The sequence below is a fragment of the Thermobia domestica genome, chromosome 8, assembly GCF_964235325.1.
Source record: "Thermobia domestica chromosome 8, izTheDome1.hap1.1, whole genome shotgun sequence".
In the NCBI taxonomy this organism is placed as follows: domain Eukaryota; kingdom Metazoa; phylum Arthropoda; class Insecta; order Zygentoma; family Lepismatidae; genus Thermobia; species Thermobia domestica.
In genome coordinates this window covers 22,860,837-22,874,748 of record NC_137461.1, presented here as the reverse complement: position 1 = coordinate 22,874,748, position 13,912 = coordinate 22,860,837, and the positions used below count along the sequence as shown (strand labels likewise).

Sequence of the window (13,912 nt, the reverse complement as noted above, 5' to 3'; positions counted from 1 at the left end):
GAAAGATTGCTGAATGCTTATCCCAACACTATTCATGAACTGACAAATCGTAACTCTTAAAAAAATGTAATAAATTTAGAAAACATGAGCCATGGAAAGAATTGCAAAGTGCCAGTTGGAATCTTAAAACATGCGGTGAAAATTAGGAGTGTTGCCAGTTTGAAAGATCGAATAATGAACGTTTCGTGCACATTAGAAGAGTCATAAATTCATATTGGTTAAATATAGAACAAAAATAAGAATACCATTGGCTTTTGGGGAAAATTTACTATTAAAATTTGGTGCCACATGCAATGGATTTCGGTTTTCAAAACTTCACTTTAATTCAAAATGGCGGATTTCAAGATGGCTGCCGTCAATGATACCCTTATCGTATCACTTCCCTCTAGGCATAATATGTATTACCGAAACCTTTATCCACTTATTATCATTAATACGCGAGTTAGAAGCGGAGGTAAGGGACTTACGCACATAGTAAGTATAAACAATTAATATGCCTGTAACTTTTCACCAAATGAGCGCATCTTAAAACTAACTTCACCATTGTCTTCCTGATTAAATTCTAGCCCAAAAATTATGTATCATATTACCCTATTCCCATTTAAAAAACTTGACATTAATTCAAAATGGTGAATTTCAAGATGGCTGACGTCAAGGTCATACGTATCATACGACTTACCCCTAGGCCCTATACGTATCTACATGGTTGTTCTTTCATTAACACTCCTTTCACAAAGGGTAGTAAGGGACTTCTGCAGTAATCTCTATTAACCACATCACAACCTTTAAAAATTATTAAAAAATAGAAAACATGCACCATGGCAAAAATTTCTGTCATCACAAGTAATGAATACATGTCCTTTATCAGCAACAAAAAATTCATTGAAATCGGAGCCGGACAATTGGGTGATGTCCCATGTTAGTTGGCCGTGCACGCAAAATTAAAAGAAGTTGCTCGCAACCAGATGTCAAAGTTATTCTTAATTTTGTAATAGTCATTTACCGTTTTTCCTCTACAGTTTCCAGGTAAATTAGGTGTATCGTTAGGAAATATAGATTATAAACTGAAATCCTTTCCTGACATTTTAACGAATTTTGTATCCTTTCTGTGTTCATTATTCACATCCGCACGCGCGAGTATAGTTGACAGGGCGTTTGGTTCTTGTCTTGCATGGTTTCCGTCTGTCGTTTTACGTTTGTTTGTATAAGATGCAAAAATATAGCAAAGCCTCTCTTGTCATGGCCTGGACGACACTACCACAACGCAAATGTCTGTATGGAATATTATTTTTGCTTGCATTCTAACCTCACACGGCCATCTTGTCACGTCAGTCCATACACATAAATGCTCGGAAAAATTCAAGGGCAGCTCACAAGATCAAGTTTTCTCACTTATAGACCAAGTCTTTTCAGTTATTATTGTTTTAATTTAGAAAGGTCAATGACACTTTTAATGAACTTGGACCGGAAATCATTCTCATAACTCTGTTAATATGCTTGTTCATAAAAAAGAATGTTAAAGTTCTATATGCGAAGTAAAAGATCATTTCCAAAAATTTCTGAAGAAAAAGGTACACAGACGCACAAACTGATTCAACAAATGTATGTATAGATTTTTTGATGTGTATCTACGTTCATTATCAGCAGGGCCGGCCCTAGGCATTTACTGCTCCCCATTCTCCAGAAAGAAAAAAATCTTAAAAGTCTCGATTTTAATTATCCTACCCCATCCTGAACAACAAAAGGAAGGGAAACGGTACTCGCACTCAGAAAGGCCTAAACATTACAAATACAATTTCGTTGTGTCTGTTTTTTCTTTGAATAATCTATTATATTAGTGAAAGATAAAACAAACACATCTGCAGAGGAAAGATGGTAATCCTTTTTATAGAATTCAATATAAAGCTTCAATCTCAATATACCAGTTTGCAATTCCAGTGCAACTAGCTTTTTTATCTTTATTTCTTGATTGTCCTACTTCTGTTAATTAAAAAAAAAACTTGCTTCAAGCTTAAATAATAGCAATAAACAATCAGAGAATATTGTTCCATTAAGATTTTTTTTCCTGATAGCGATTTTATTTTACGAGTTTTTTTGGTTTGTTTCTTCGTTATTCCCAAGTATCTCAAGGAGCCCTTGATCACCTCATAAGGAGCCCCGAGGGCCCGCCTCTAGGTAAATACTTTAAGCATAACAGCAACAATTAAGTCAGTGCACAAGCACTGATTATCCAACCGTTCTGTAAAATATAGTAATAAATTATTCTTAGTTAGCCTGAAGAAGTTTGGAACTCATCACAGTCAACTCGTGGCTAGCGCCTGTGCCCCGAGCTCGATTCCCGGTGAGGCACTCACCTTCTGATAAAAACAAACCCAAATAATGACAAATCTCACTTTAAGAGTTAAAAAATAGATCTGGTTTTATATTACCTCAGTGCTGATAGGAAACTACAAGTTATCAATCAATTTATCACAAAGCAGCTACTGTATAAATAGCATTCTTAACGCCTTTGTTAACATAGTCCTGGGTTCCACTCTCTGCGGAAGTTCCTTCTCTCCATCTTACGCTCTGCATAATTGTGACACAAAACTTGAAAAACCAAAAGTTTATTCTTTAATTTCTAGTTTCTAGAATCTTTGTTTATTTTTAGCTTGAAAGCTACGGCTTCTTCCCAGTTGCGGACGCTGCTCTTATTTGTTAAAATCTTTCCCAGTTGCGGACGCACAGGTGTTGCTTGGAATTTCCATGACTCGATTACGAAGCAACGAGAGTTGTTAGCCCCAATTGCGGACGCGTGCGGGAGAAGAGATAAGATCTATTGATAACAAGCAGCAACGTTGCCACATTTTTCAAGTCTGGTTGCATCGTAATCGAGGCATGGAAATTCCAAACAACACCTGTGCGTCCGCAACTGGGACTGATTTTAACAGATAAGAGCAGCATCCGCAACTGGCACGGATTCGAAAGCTACAGGAAATTTCTTAAAAATAAATATATATATATATATATATATATATATATATATATATCTGAAGCGTTTCTGAACTTTAATTTCTTTGCTGCGAAGGGTCTGTAGTTCGATCCTAGGCCCTGTGAGTTTGTGGTGGAAAATATGTCTGTGGGTTTCCTTGACCTCCCTCATTCTTATTCCACCAATTATTTCCTTAATTACCCGTCTCTTTTAACCTACAAGGCATAATCGTGGGACGTAAGATCACATGTTTCAATTTATTTCACTTTCCCGAGAAGGTTGTTTTTGAGTTGTAACATTAGCTAGGTTTAATCTTGAGACCTCACTTACCAAAAGTGAGTTGTGAGACTCTAGAAAACCTCAACATTTCTGTAGAACAAAACTACTTATTTTGTAATTTTAAGCACATTCTTTAGACATGAAAACACTTAGACCATTGCTCATATATTCTATTTTTCTTCTTGTTGTTCAGTAATGAGCTGTAGCAACGCATTTCACGTAATGTTATCATCTTCTTAGAAAAGCTGCCACGTAATTACATGATCATCAACTTTTTTCCCCCTCCTTTCTAATTTCGTAGCGGTTGCAAATATACGTGTTTGCCTCGTTGCGTAAAGAAATCTTCACCCAAACTCGAGCAGAGAGCAATTTGTCTTGTACTTTGGTGTGTCGTCATTTACATATGTCACAAAAGAAAAAAAGGAAAAAAAATAAAATCTTTATATATTTAGTGTAAAGAACAACCGGAAATGATACAGCAGATTTGCACCTCGTCTACTATACTTTAGCCACGTCTAGGAAACATGCATGATTTCCGATTGGCTTTTGCAGCTAGGTTTGTCAGTTTGCCCAACCATGGAAACCAGATGGAAACAAACACTTTCACGCTCTCTGTTAAAGGAAGAGCTATTAAAGATATCCTCTTGTCAGTGCCGAAGAATTGTATTGAAATGTACTGTCAAAAAATGACAGATGAAAGTGTTTTTTTATGTAACAGAATGCAATCGTTTTAGAATAATACTCTGTCTTAAGCAATTTGCAAGAAAGGACAAGTTAAGGGCACGTTCTTTATTATTTCTTTAGCAAACCCTTCTTCACTTTAGGTATGCTTAAATAATGACAAGTCAATCAGGACAGAAATAATTAGATGCGTACGTCTTTTAACTCATCTACGTTCAGGCCCGTATCCACGGGGGGCTAGGGGGGACGCCCCCCCCCGTAAATTTTCAGTGGCCCCCTAAAATTTTCACGGTAGGCTTGCAAATGAACTATAATATGGTTGGGTCTGGTCCCCTAACTTCTACTGCCGCCCCCATATTTTTGGGCTGACTACTTGCCTGTCTACGTTTCTAAAACTCAATTAGTCAAACGAGTATCATCTAGTGTTACCCTATGTCCGCTATAGGGATTGTCTCCTATTTGAAATGGTGATAGCGCGTTCAAATTATGTTCAATATTTTGTCTTTTACGAATTAGAGTCTGGGCATGCATTCACTTTATTCAGAACCAGTGCTTATGTTTTTCTGTTCTCACCTACACGAAAATATGCTTTTACGAGGGGTTTTTAACAATTATTGTCCCTGATATGGAAATCAGTTCAAGAAAAATACTGTGTATGTTGTACTTTCAAGGTTTAGAAGTGTGTATGCTGAAGTACAGAACAATGCCATTGATCTGGGTTTTGTTATTTGTGTTTTGCTCTACAATTTTGCCTGGCACAACGGAAATCAAGTAACTGTTCTTTTTTTATCACTTGTTAGGCAAAGTATGGATGCGTTAAAATATTAAATAATACTTTTGATAAAGTGGATAGTTTCAAATATCTAGGATCAATGTTAACATATGAAAATCATATTCACGAAGAAATTAAATGTCGACTAAAAACAGGGCATTCGTGTTACTATTCGGTTCAAAATCTCTTGTCGTCGCGAATTCTGTCGAGGAATTTGAAGCTTAAAATATACAAAACCAGCCTGTTGTTCTCTATGGTTGCGAAACATGGTCGCTTACTCTGAGGGAAGAACATAGACTGAAAGTATTTGAGAACAAGATCCTGAGACGAATATTCGGCCCCAAGAGGAACGGGAATGGCGGAAACTTCATAACGAGGAACTACATAATTTATACGGTTTACCCAACATTGTTAGGGTCGGCAAGTCTAGGAGATAGAATGGAAGAAAGTAGAAACGCTTTCAATGTCATGACTGGAAGACCAATCGGAAAACGACCATTAGGAAGACCTAGGCGCAGATGGGAGAACAATATTAAGATGGATCTCGCAGAGATTGGAATACAAAGTAGAAACTGGATGCAGTTAGCTAAGGATAGAAGTCAGTAGAGAGCTTTTGTGAACACGGCATTAAACCTCCGGGTTCCATAGGCCATAGAGTTAGTTAGTTAATCACTTGTTAGGAGGGGACATTATCACGCATTACACCAACCGTGTCAATCTGCAATTCACCTTGAAGTATTTGATCACGGCACGCGCTTCAGCCTTCTCCATTTTCACAATCCAAATATACTTGCTATCTGCAAAACATAAAGATCACGACCAGTATCAATGACACTGTACTGTACTTTGGCACATACATTTTTAAACCTTTAACGTACAACCTATCACAAACACAATAGTTTTGTTCAACTCCTTCCATATTAGGGAATTGTTGAACATACCTCGTATTTCATTCTCTATATCCAGTTAACAGCTGATTTATATTTTATAGTGCTGCCAAAATGTCTTGAGCCGTGGCAAAAATACGAACTAAAGCTCACACCATCGACACATCCATGCGTTGAGCCAATAAGGGTTCAGCTATTGCTATGCGAGAGAGCCTTAGCGAAAGGGAGTGGAATTCTATCAGCCGATAGCAGCGCTTGGAACGGAAGACTAGAAATCAAGTCAATGTGGTATATTTATAGTAGTTATTAACATCACGCTGGATAGGTGTGATGATTTTTATTCCTCTGTGGACGAAACACGTCTAGAAGGCGTAATTGAGTTTCTATTATTTTGAACGCTACACAAATATCTGCTGGCGTCTTTCAACTTCTCAATTATAGAGTATGATCTCCCAAGTGCTTCAAAACAAATCGTGGGGAATATAGTGATGTATGAAAATATCGCAAAGATATGATGTCCTTCAACAGTCAAACACGCACGGATCTCCTCTTTAAGTTTGGTAGTTTGAGAGGCCACTTTACTTTTTCTCTCTTTTTTCTCCTGGCCAATGAGAGATAGATGCTCCCTTCCGTGTTAATCCAAGTAAATACAGTAGAACCCGTCTCGTCCGCCCTTAGCTCGTGTAATATACATACACTAGCTTATGTAAATATATTAAAATCGTGCTATGCATATAATTATTTTGCTTCAAAATTTCCATATTTTACATATTTTTTCCGTATATTAATTTGCATTTAGGATAGAATAAGTAAAGGATTAGTTGTGGGAGTAATTGTGTATAGTTTATTGCATTTTTGTGTTTATTATTATTATTATTATTATTATTATTATTATTATTATTATTATTATTATTATTATTATTTGTGTTATATAAATGTCATGGGAAGGATTAAATCAAGACAGAAGTTGAATTAAACACTTCGATTTAGAATAAAATGTGCAGAAAGCATGCTTTGGAAATCTTGGGAAGCTGGACGGTACATCGCATGAACCCAGCACAGAAGAAAAAAAGAAAAAGTTGGAGATTCTTTGTCTCAAGGAAAAGAACACCCAAGAGTTAGATGCAGCTGGTTCATGGTTGCTAACTACAATTTTCAGAAAGAAGAGAATATGGCTGAATCTTCAGTGTGCATAAACCTGCGATATATATATATATATATGAAAAGAATACTATGGTCAGATACAGTGTGATCTGGAGACACCAAGTCGAATGCAGCCATTGTTTAAGTTTGCTTGCTGGAGTTCGTAAGTACATGCGAAACTTCGTTTACAAAGAGGTGTGATAATTTTGGAAGTTGGCCAGAAGTCACACCTTTTGAGCAGCTAGCGTCACTTCCAACGGAAATTCGGCCAGCTACAATCAAACCTACAATTTCGCAGTTCCCCTCACCTCATTGGAGCAAAACCGACGAGCTGAGCATTCCATGTAGAATCCTTCACCCCTGTAGATAATTTTACTTCCACAAGTAATTCTTTCAATATTGTAAAGATTTTCTTGGTATTTCGTTGTTGTAGAATATAAGTTAGGTTAGTCGCTGTATGGTGTTATTTTTGTGTCATATCAAAAAAGACTTATTTCAGTACAGAACGACAAGTCCGGCAGTACTCCATGAAGGGAATCCATGATAGATGTAAGAGCGTAAACATCGTGATCATAGCAGGCGACGTCCTGAGGAGAAAAACTGCACCAACATGTGAGAAAATGTGAAATTTCTATGGTTTTAAGATATGACAGCATATCACACTTTCAAATAAGCTGTCTTACTGTATATAAGTGTTAATTCTCGTGTGTGGTATGTTGACAAACATTTTAATTTATCAAAAACAATGAAAATATGACAACTCCACATAGCAACCCCTCACACAGGTGAGTGGTCGCGGAGAAATCCCGCTAGGCGGCAGGATAGTCAGGTCTACATGAGAGTAACGTATTTTCTCAACTGAAAAATAAACATTTTTTTTTGTGAGAAAAACGTAGAATACATGTTTAATAAGAACATGATTAGAGTAGTGCTACGTATCATTTGAAAGCTGGACATTTCAGCTATACAGTGGATACATCATTGGATACATCAGAAATCCAAAGAAGAAACTGAAGAACCATTGAGTATAGCAGTTTTACCATACACTGGACAACTTTCTGGAAAGATCTCCCGGATTCTCAAAAAACACAACATTAAGACCATACACAAGCCGCCACCAAAAATCAGGAACTTACTTCGCCCGATCAAAGATGACTTGGGCTTAAAGACACCAGGCGTGTATCGTATACCCTGTGAATGCGGAAAGGCTTATATAGGACAAACAGGACGCACCATTGAACAACGTTGCAGAGAACATGAAAATTACATTAGATTATTCCATCCAGAAAAATCGGGTTTAGCTGAACACAGTTTATCAGAAGGCCATAAAGTTTTATTTAAGGATACATCCATCATTACCAAGAGCACCAGTTACTGGACCAGGATAGTAGCCGAATCTCTCGCCATAGTTCATGAACCAAACAACGTTAATAGAGACACTGGATTTCAACTCAACCCCCTGTGGAACCCGGTCATCAGTACCACAGCAAAGAAAACGGCACACAAACATTCAGATAACCCTCAGCCAATCAATAGCACGGACTACGGAACTTAGCCAGCCAATCACAGCTCCAGTTTTTCAGATTGAACCAGCCAATCAGGAACCAGCATTTTCAGCCAATCAGGAACCAGCATTTTCTCCAGCCCAGAGTATATATTACTTATATCCGCTGATCTCTACATAATTGCCCTGATGACGAGAACGATGACAGCTCTCGAAACGTTGGCCTATCCACCAGTTTTCACCTGGCTGATTGCCCGAGAAGAACTTTATAATATACGCCGCTAGGAAAGCTTCAAATCTTACTTCAAACACCTCTACGGGGAGGAAATCCTACGCAGCATATTACAACTTCAAGACCTGCGTAAGAAGAAGGCTCGAACGCTTTGTAATCTTGCCTTCCTTTTGAGATGCAGAGATCAGCACGTCATTCCTGTCTTCGCACAAATACGTTACCCACTTCACTCGCTTCGAATTAGCAAGATTATACATCGTACCAGTTTAGCTCTTGTGAAGGAACGCATTAGTTTCACCCGCTGGAAACTCGACAGATTAGATCGCAAACTTCTATCAACTCAACTCTTCCTCACTGGACACTTGACTACGGCAGACTGGGATTGGGTTGACACCAGTTCCACGGCACAGGCAGAATCACTTCTCCTCATAACTACAAGGAAACAAAGTAAGAAATTTTCACGACTACAGAGACCGATACAGGATACATCAGAGCGAAATCCAGACAGAGTCATCATCAATCTTACAGACAATCAACTAGATGAAGCCACTTCTTCACTGCTACAAAAAGGTCTGAACTTCGCTCCAGCGCCTAAGTTCATTCCGTCTACAGAAATAATTTCCAGCATTGAACAAGCTATACACTCTCTTCCAACAGCAGAAGCGGACGAAATTCGCCATGAAGTAAGTTTGGCTCTGAAAAGGGCCAGAATACCAAAACCTAATATTTCCAAAGAAGAAAGAACAGCTCTCAAAAATCTTCGCCAAGACACCAACACCACCATATTACCAGCAGACAAAGGCAATGCAACTGTACTTATGCCTACAGAAGTCTACAAGAACAAGATGTTAGAGCTACTCAATGACACGTCCTACAGACGCCTTAAGAGGGACCCTACACCTGCAGTCGAACGGAAAGTAGCAGCTCTTTTGAGAAAAGCCAGTTTACCAGATGAAACCCGCAAGGAAATCACGCCACACGGTAGTCAGCCACCCCGACTTTATGGCCTGCCAAAAATACATAAGCCTGACATCCCGATGAGACCCATCGTCAGTGCCATTGGGGGTCCAACTTACCGCCTAGCCAGGTATCTCACCTCTCTGCTTCAGCCATTAGTAGGACAGTGTGAGCATCATGTGAAAAAATTCATCCGACTTCGTGAATACACTAAAAACAATACGCACAGCTCCAGGAGACCTTCTAGTCAGCTTCGATGTGGTTTCATTGTTCACCAAGGTTCCAGTTCAAGATACGTTACTCCTACTTAGTGAACACTTCACACCGGAAATTGTGGAATTATTCAGAATCACCTTAACTTCAACATACTTTCTATATGATGGACAGTACTATGAACAAACGGATGGAGTCGCCATGGGATCACCACTTTCACCAGCAGTTGCGAATTTCTTTATGGAAGATTTTGAGCAAAAAGCATTAGAACTGACACCTTTCAAGCCGTCATGTTTTTATAGATTCGTAGATGATACGTTTGTCATCTGGCCTCACGGGGAGAAGACACTGCATTTGTTCCTCGAATTTCTTAATAAACAACATAGTAATATCAAGTTCACAATGGAGATTGAAAAGGACGGATGCTTGCCATTCCTGGACATTCTCATCCGCCGGAAGCCCGATGGTAGTCTCGGCCATAGCGTCTACAGGAAACCTACTCACACTGACCTCTATCTCAATGGCAACAGTTTTCATCATAAGTCACAGCGAAACACCGTCATCAGCACACTAGCACATAGAGCGAAAGACATCTCAGACGAAGAATCCCTCCCTCGGGAACTGGATCATCTCAAGAAGACGCTACTCCAGAATAATTACAAGAAGCATGATATCAGTTTGGCCCTGAAAAGGACCTTTTAGGAAATCCAAAGAAGAAACTGAAGAACCATTGAGTATAGCAGTTTTACCATACACTGGACAACTTTCTGGAAAGATCTCCCGGATTCTGAAAAAAAACACAACATTAAGACCATACACAAGCCGCCACCAAAAATCAGGAACTTACTTCGCCCGATCAAAGATGACTTGGGCTTAAAGACACCAGGCGTGTATCGTATACCCTGTGAATGCGGAAAGGCTTATATAGGACAAACAGGACGCACCATTGAACAACGTTGCAGAGAACATGAAAATTACATTAGATTATTCCATCCAGAAAAATCGGGTTTAGCTGAACACAGTTTATCAGAAGGCCATAAAGTTTTATTTAAGGATACATCCATCATTACCAAGAGCACCAGTTACTGGACCAGGATAGTAGCCGAATCTCTCGCCATAGTTCATGAACCAAACAACGTTAATAGAGACACTGGATTTCAACTCAACCCCCTGTGGAACCCGGTCATCAGTACCACAGCAAAGAAAACGACACACAAACATTCAGATAACCCTCAGCCAATCAATAGCACGGACTACGGAACTTAGCCAGCCAATCACAGCTCCAGTTTTTCAGATTGAACCAGCCAATCAGGAACCAGCATTTTCAGCCAATCAGGAACCAGCATTTTCTCCAGCCCAGAGTATATATTACTTATATCCGCTGATCTCTACATAATTGCCCTGATGACGAGAACGATGACAGCTCTCGAAACGTTGGCCTATCCACCAGTTTTCACCTGGCTGATTGCCCGAGAAGAACTTTATAATATACGCCGCTAGGAAAGCTTCAAATCTTACTTCAAACACCTCTACGGGGAGGAAATCCTACGCAGCATATTACAACTTCAAGACCTGCGTAAGAAGAAGGCTCGAACGCTTTGTAATCTTGCCTTCCTTTTGAGATGCAGAGATCAGCACGTCATTCCTGTCTTCGCACAAATACGTTACCCACTTCACTCGCTTCGAATTAGCAAGATTATACATCGTACCAGTTTAGCTCTTGTGAAGGAACGCATTAGTTTCACCCGCTGGAAACTCGACAGATTAGATCGCAAACTTCTATCAACTCAACTCTTCCTCACTGGACACTTGACTACGGCAGACTGGGATTGGGTTGACACCAGTTCCACGGCACAGGCAGAATCACTTCTCCTCATAACTACAAGGAAACAAAGTAAGAAATTTTCACGACTACAGAGACCGATACAGGATACATCAGAGCGAAATCCAGACAGAGTCATCATCAATCTTACAGACAATCAACTAGATGAAGCCACTTCTTCACTGCTACAAAAAGGTCTGAACTTCGCTCCAGCGCCTAAGTTCATTCCGTCTACAGAAATAATTTCCAGCATTGAACAAGCTATACACTCTCTTCCAACAGCAGAAGCGGACGAAATTCGCCATGAAGTAAGTTTGGCTCTGAAAAGGGCCAGAATACCAAAACCTAATATTTCCAAAGAAGAAAGAACAGCTCTCAAAAATCTTCGCCAAGACACCAACACCACCATATTACCAGCAGACAAAGGCAATGCAACTGTACTTATGCCTACAGAAGTCTACAAGAACAAGATGTTAGAGCTACTCAATGACACGTCCTACAGACGCCTTAAGAGGGACCCTACACCTGCAGTCGAACGGAAAGTAGCAGCTCTTTTGAGAAAAGCCAGTTTACCAGATGAAACCCGCAAGGAAATCACGCCACACGGTAGTCAGCCACCCCGACTTTATGGCCTGCCAAAAATACATAAGCCTGACATCCCGATGAGACCCATCGTCAGTGCCATTGGGGGTCCAACTTACCGCCTAGCCAGGTATCTCACCTCTCTGCTTCAGCCATTAGTAGGACAGTGTGAGCATCATGTGAAAAAATTCATCCGACTTCGTGAATACACTAAAAACAATACGCACAGCTCCAGGAGACCTTCTAGTCAGCTTCGATGTGGTTTCATTGTTCACCAAGGTTCCAGTTCAAGATACGTTACTCCTACTTAGTGAACACTTCACACCGGAAATTGTGGAATTATTCAGAATCACCTTAACTTCAACATACTTTCTATATGATGGACAGTACTATGAACAAACGGATGGAGTCGCCATGGGATCACCACTTTCACCAGCAGTTGCGAATTTCTTTATGGAAGATTTTGAGCAAAAAGCATTAGAACTGACACCTTTCAAGCCGTCATGTTTTTATAGATTCGTAGATGATACGTTTGTCATCTGGCCTCACGGGGAGAAGACACTGCATTTGTTCCTCGAATTTCTTAATAAACAACATAGTAATATCAAGTTCACAATGGAGATTGAAAAGGACGGATGCTTGCCATTCCTGGACATTCTCATCCGCCGGAAGCCCGATGGTAGTCTCGGCCATAGCGTCTACAGGAAACCTACTCACACTGACCTCTATCTCAATGGCAACAGTTTTCATCATAAGTCACAGCGAAACACCGTCATCAGCACACTAGCACATAGAGCGAAAGACATCTCAGACGAAGAATCCCTCCCTCGGGAACTGGATCATCTCAAGAAGACGCTACTCCAGAATAATTACAAGAAGCATGATATCAGTTTGGCCCTGAAAAGGACCTTTTAGGAAATCCAAAGAAGAAACTGAAGAACCATTGAGTATAGCAGTTTTACCATACACTGGACAACTTTCTGGAAAGATCTCCCGGATTCTGAAAAAAAACACAACATTAAGACCATACACAAGCCGCCACCAAAAATCAGGAACTTACTTCGCCCGATCAAAGATGACTTGGGCTTAAAGACACCAGGCGTGTATCGTATACCCTGTGAATGCGGAAAGGCTTATATAGGACAAACAGGACGCACCATTGAACAACGTTGCAGAGAACATGAAAATTACATTAGATTATTCCATCCAGAAAAATCGGGTTTAGCTGAACACAGTTTATCAGAAGGCCATAAAGTTTTATTTAAGGATACATCCATCATTACCAAGAGCACCAGTTACTGGACCAGGATAGTAGCCGAATCTCTCGCCATAGTTCATGAACCGAACAACGTTAATAGAGACACTGGATTTCAACTCAGCCCCCTGTGGAACCCGGTCATCAGTACCACAGCAAAGAAAACGACACACAAACATTCAGATAACCCTCAGCCAATCAATAGCACGGACTACGGAACTTAGCCAGCCAATCACAGCTCCAGTTTTTCAGATTGAACCAGCCAATCAGGAACCAGCATTTTCAGCCAATCAGGAACCAGCATTTTCTCCAGCCCAGAGTATATATTACTTATATCCGCTGATCCCTACACCATTCAGCGCGCAACAACAATCAATCGCAATCAACAGAGAGAAGAGTGCTAGCGTACACAGTTATATTTTACTCCGCTATAATGGGGCGAAAACGTCTTCGGAAGCCTACCAACTCCAAACCAGACCCCCCCTCAACACACGAAGATAGTGATACACAACAGTCTACAGAAACAGAGAAGAATTCTAATATTTCACCCACCAACACACATACAGAGAAGAACTCTGACAATTCACTCACCAATACAAATCCAGAGAAGAACT

At 39.9% G+C, this 13,912-nt stretch overlaps 2 protein-coding genes across 2 annotated transcripts; both read left to right on the top strand.

Moving 5' to 3' along the window:
* Positions 1-7,486: 7,486 nt before the first annotated feature.
* Positions 7,487-9,737, top strand: LOC145692055 (uncharacterized). Its single transcript, XM_081767345.1, has 2 exons — positions 7,487-7,518; positions 8,651-9,737. The coding sequence occupies exons 1-2, from the start codon at positions 7,487-7,489 to the stop codon at positions 9,735-9,737; spliced, it is 1,119 nt and encodes a 372-aa protein (XP_081623471.1).
* A 2,720-nt stretch (positions 9,738-12,457) lies between these two features.
* LOC145692054 (uncharacterized) lies at positions 12,458-12,958 on the top strand. Its single transcript, XM_081767343.1, has one exon. The coding sequence runs from the start codon at positions 12,458-12,460 to the stop codon at positions 12,956-12,958; it is 501 nt and encodes a 166-aa protein (XP_081623469.1).
* Positions 12,959-13,912: the final 954 nt, after the last annotated feature.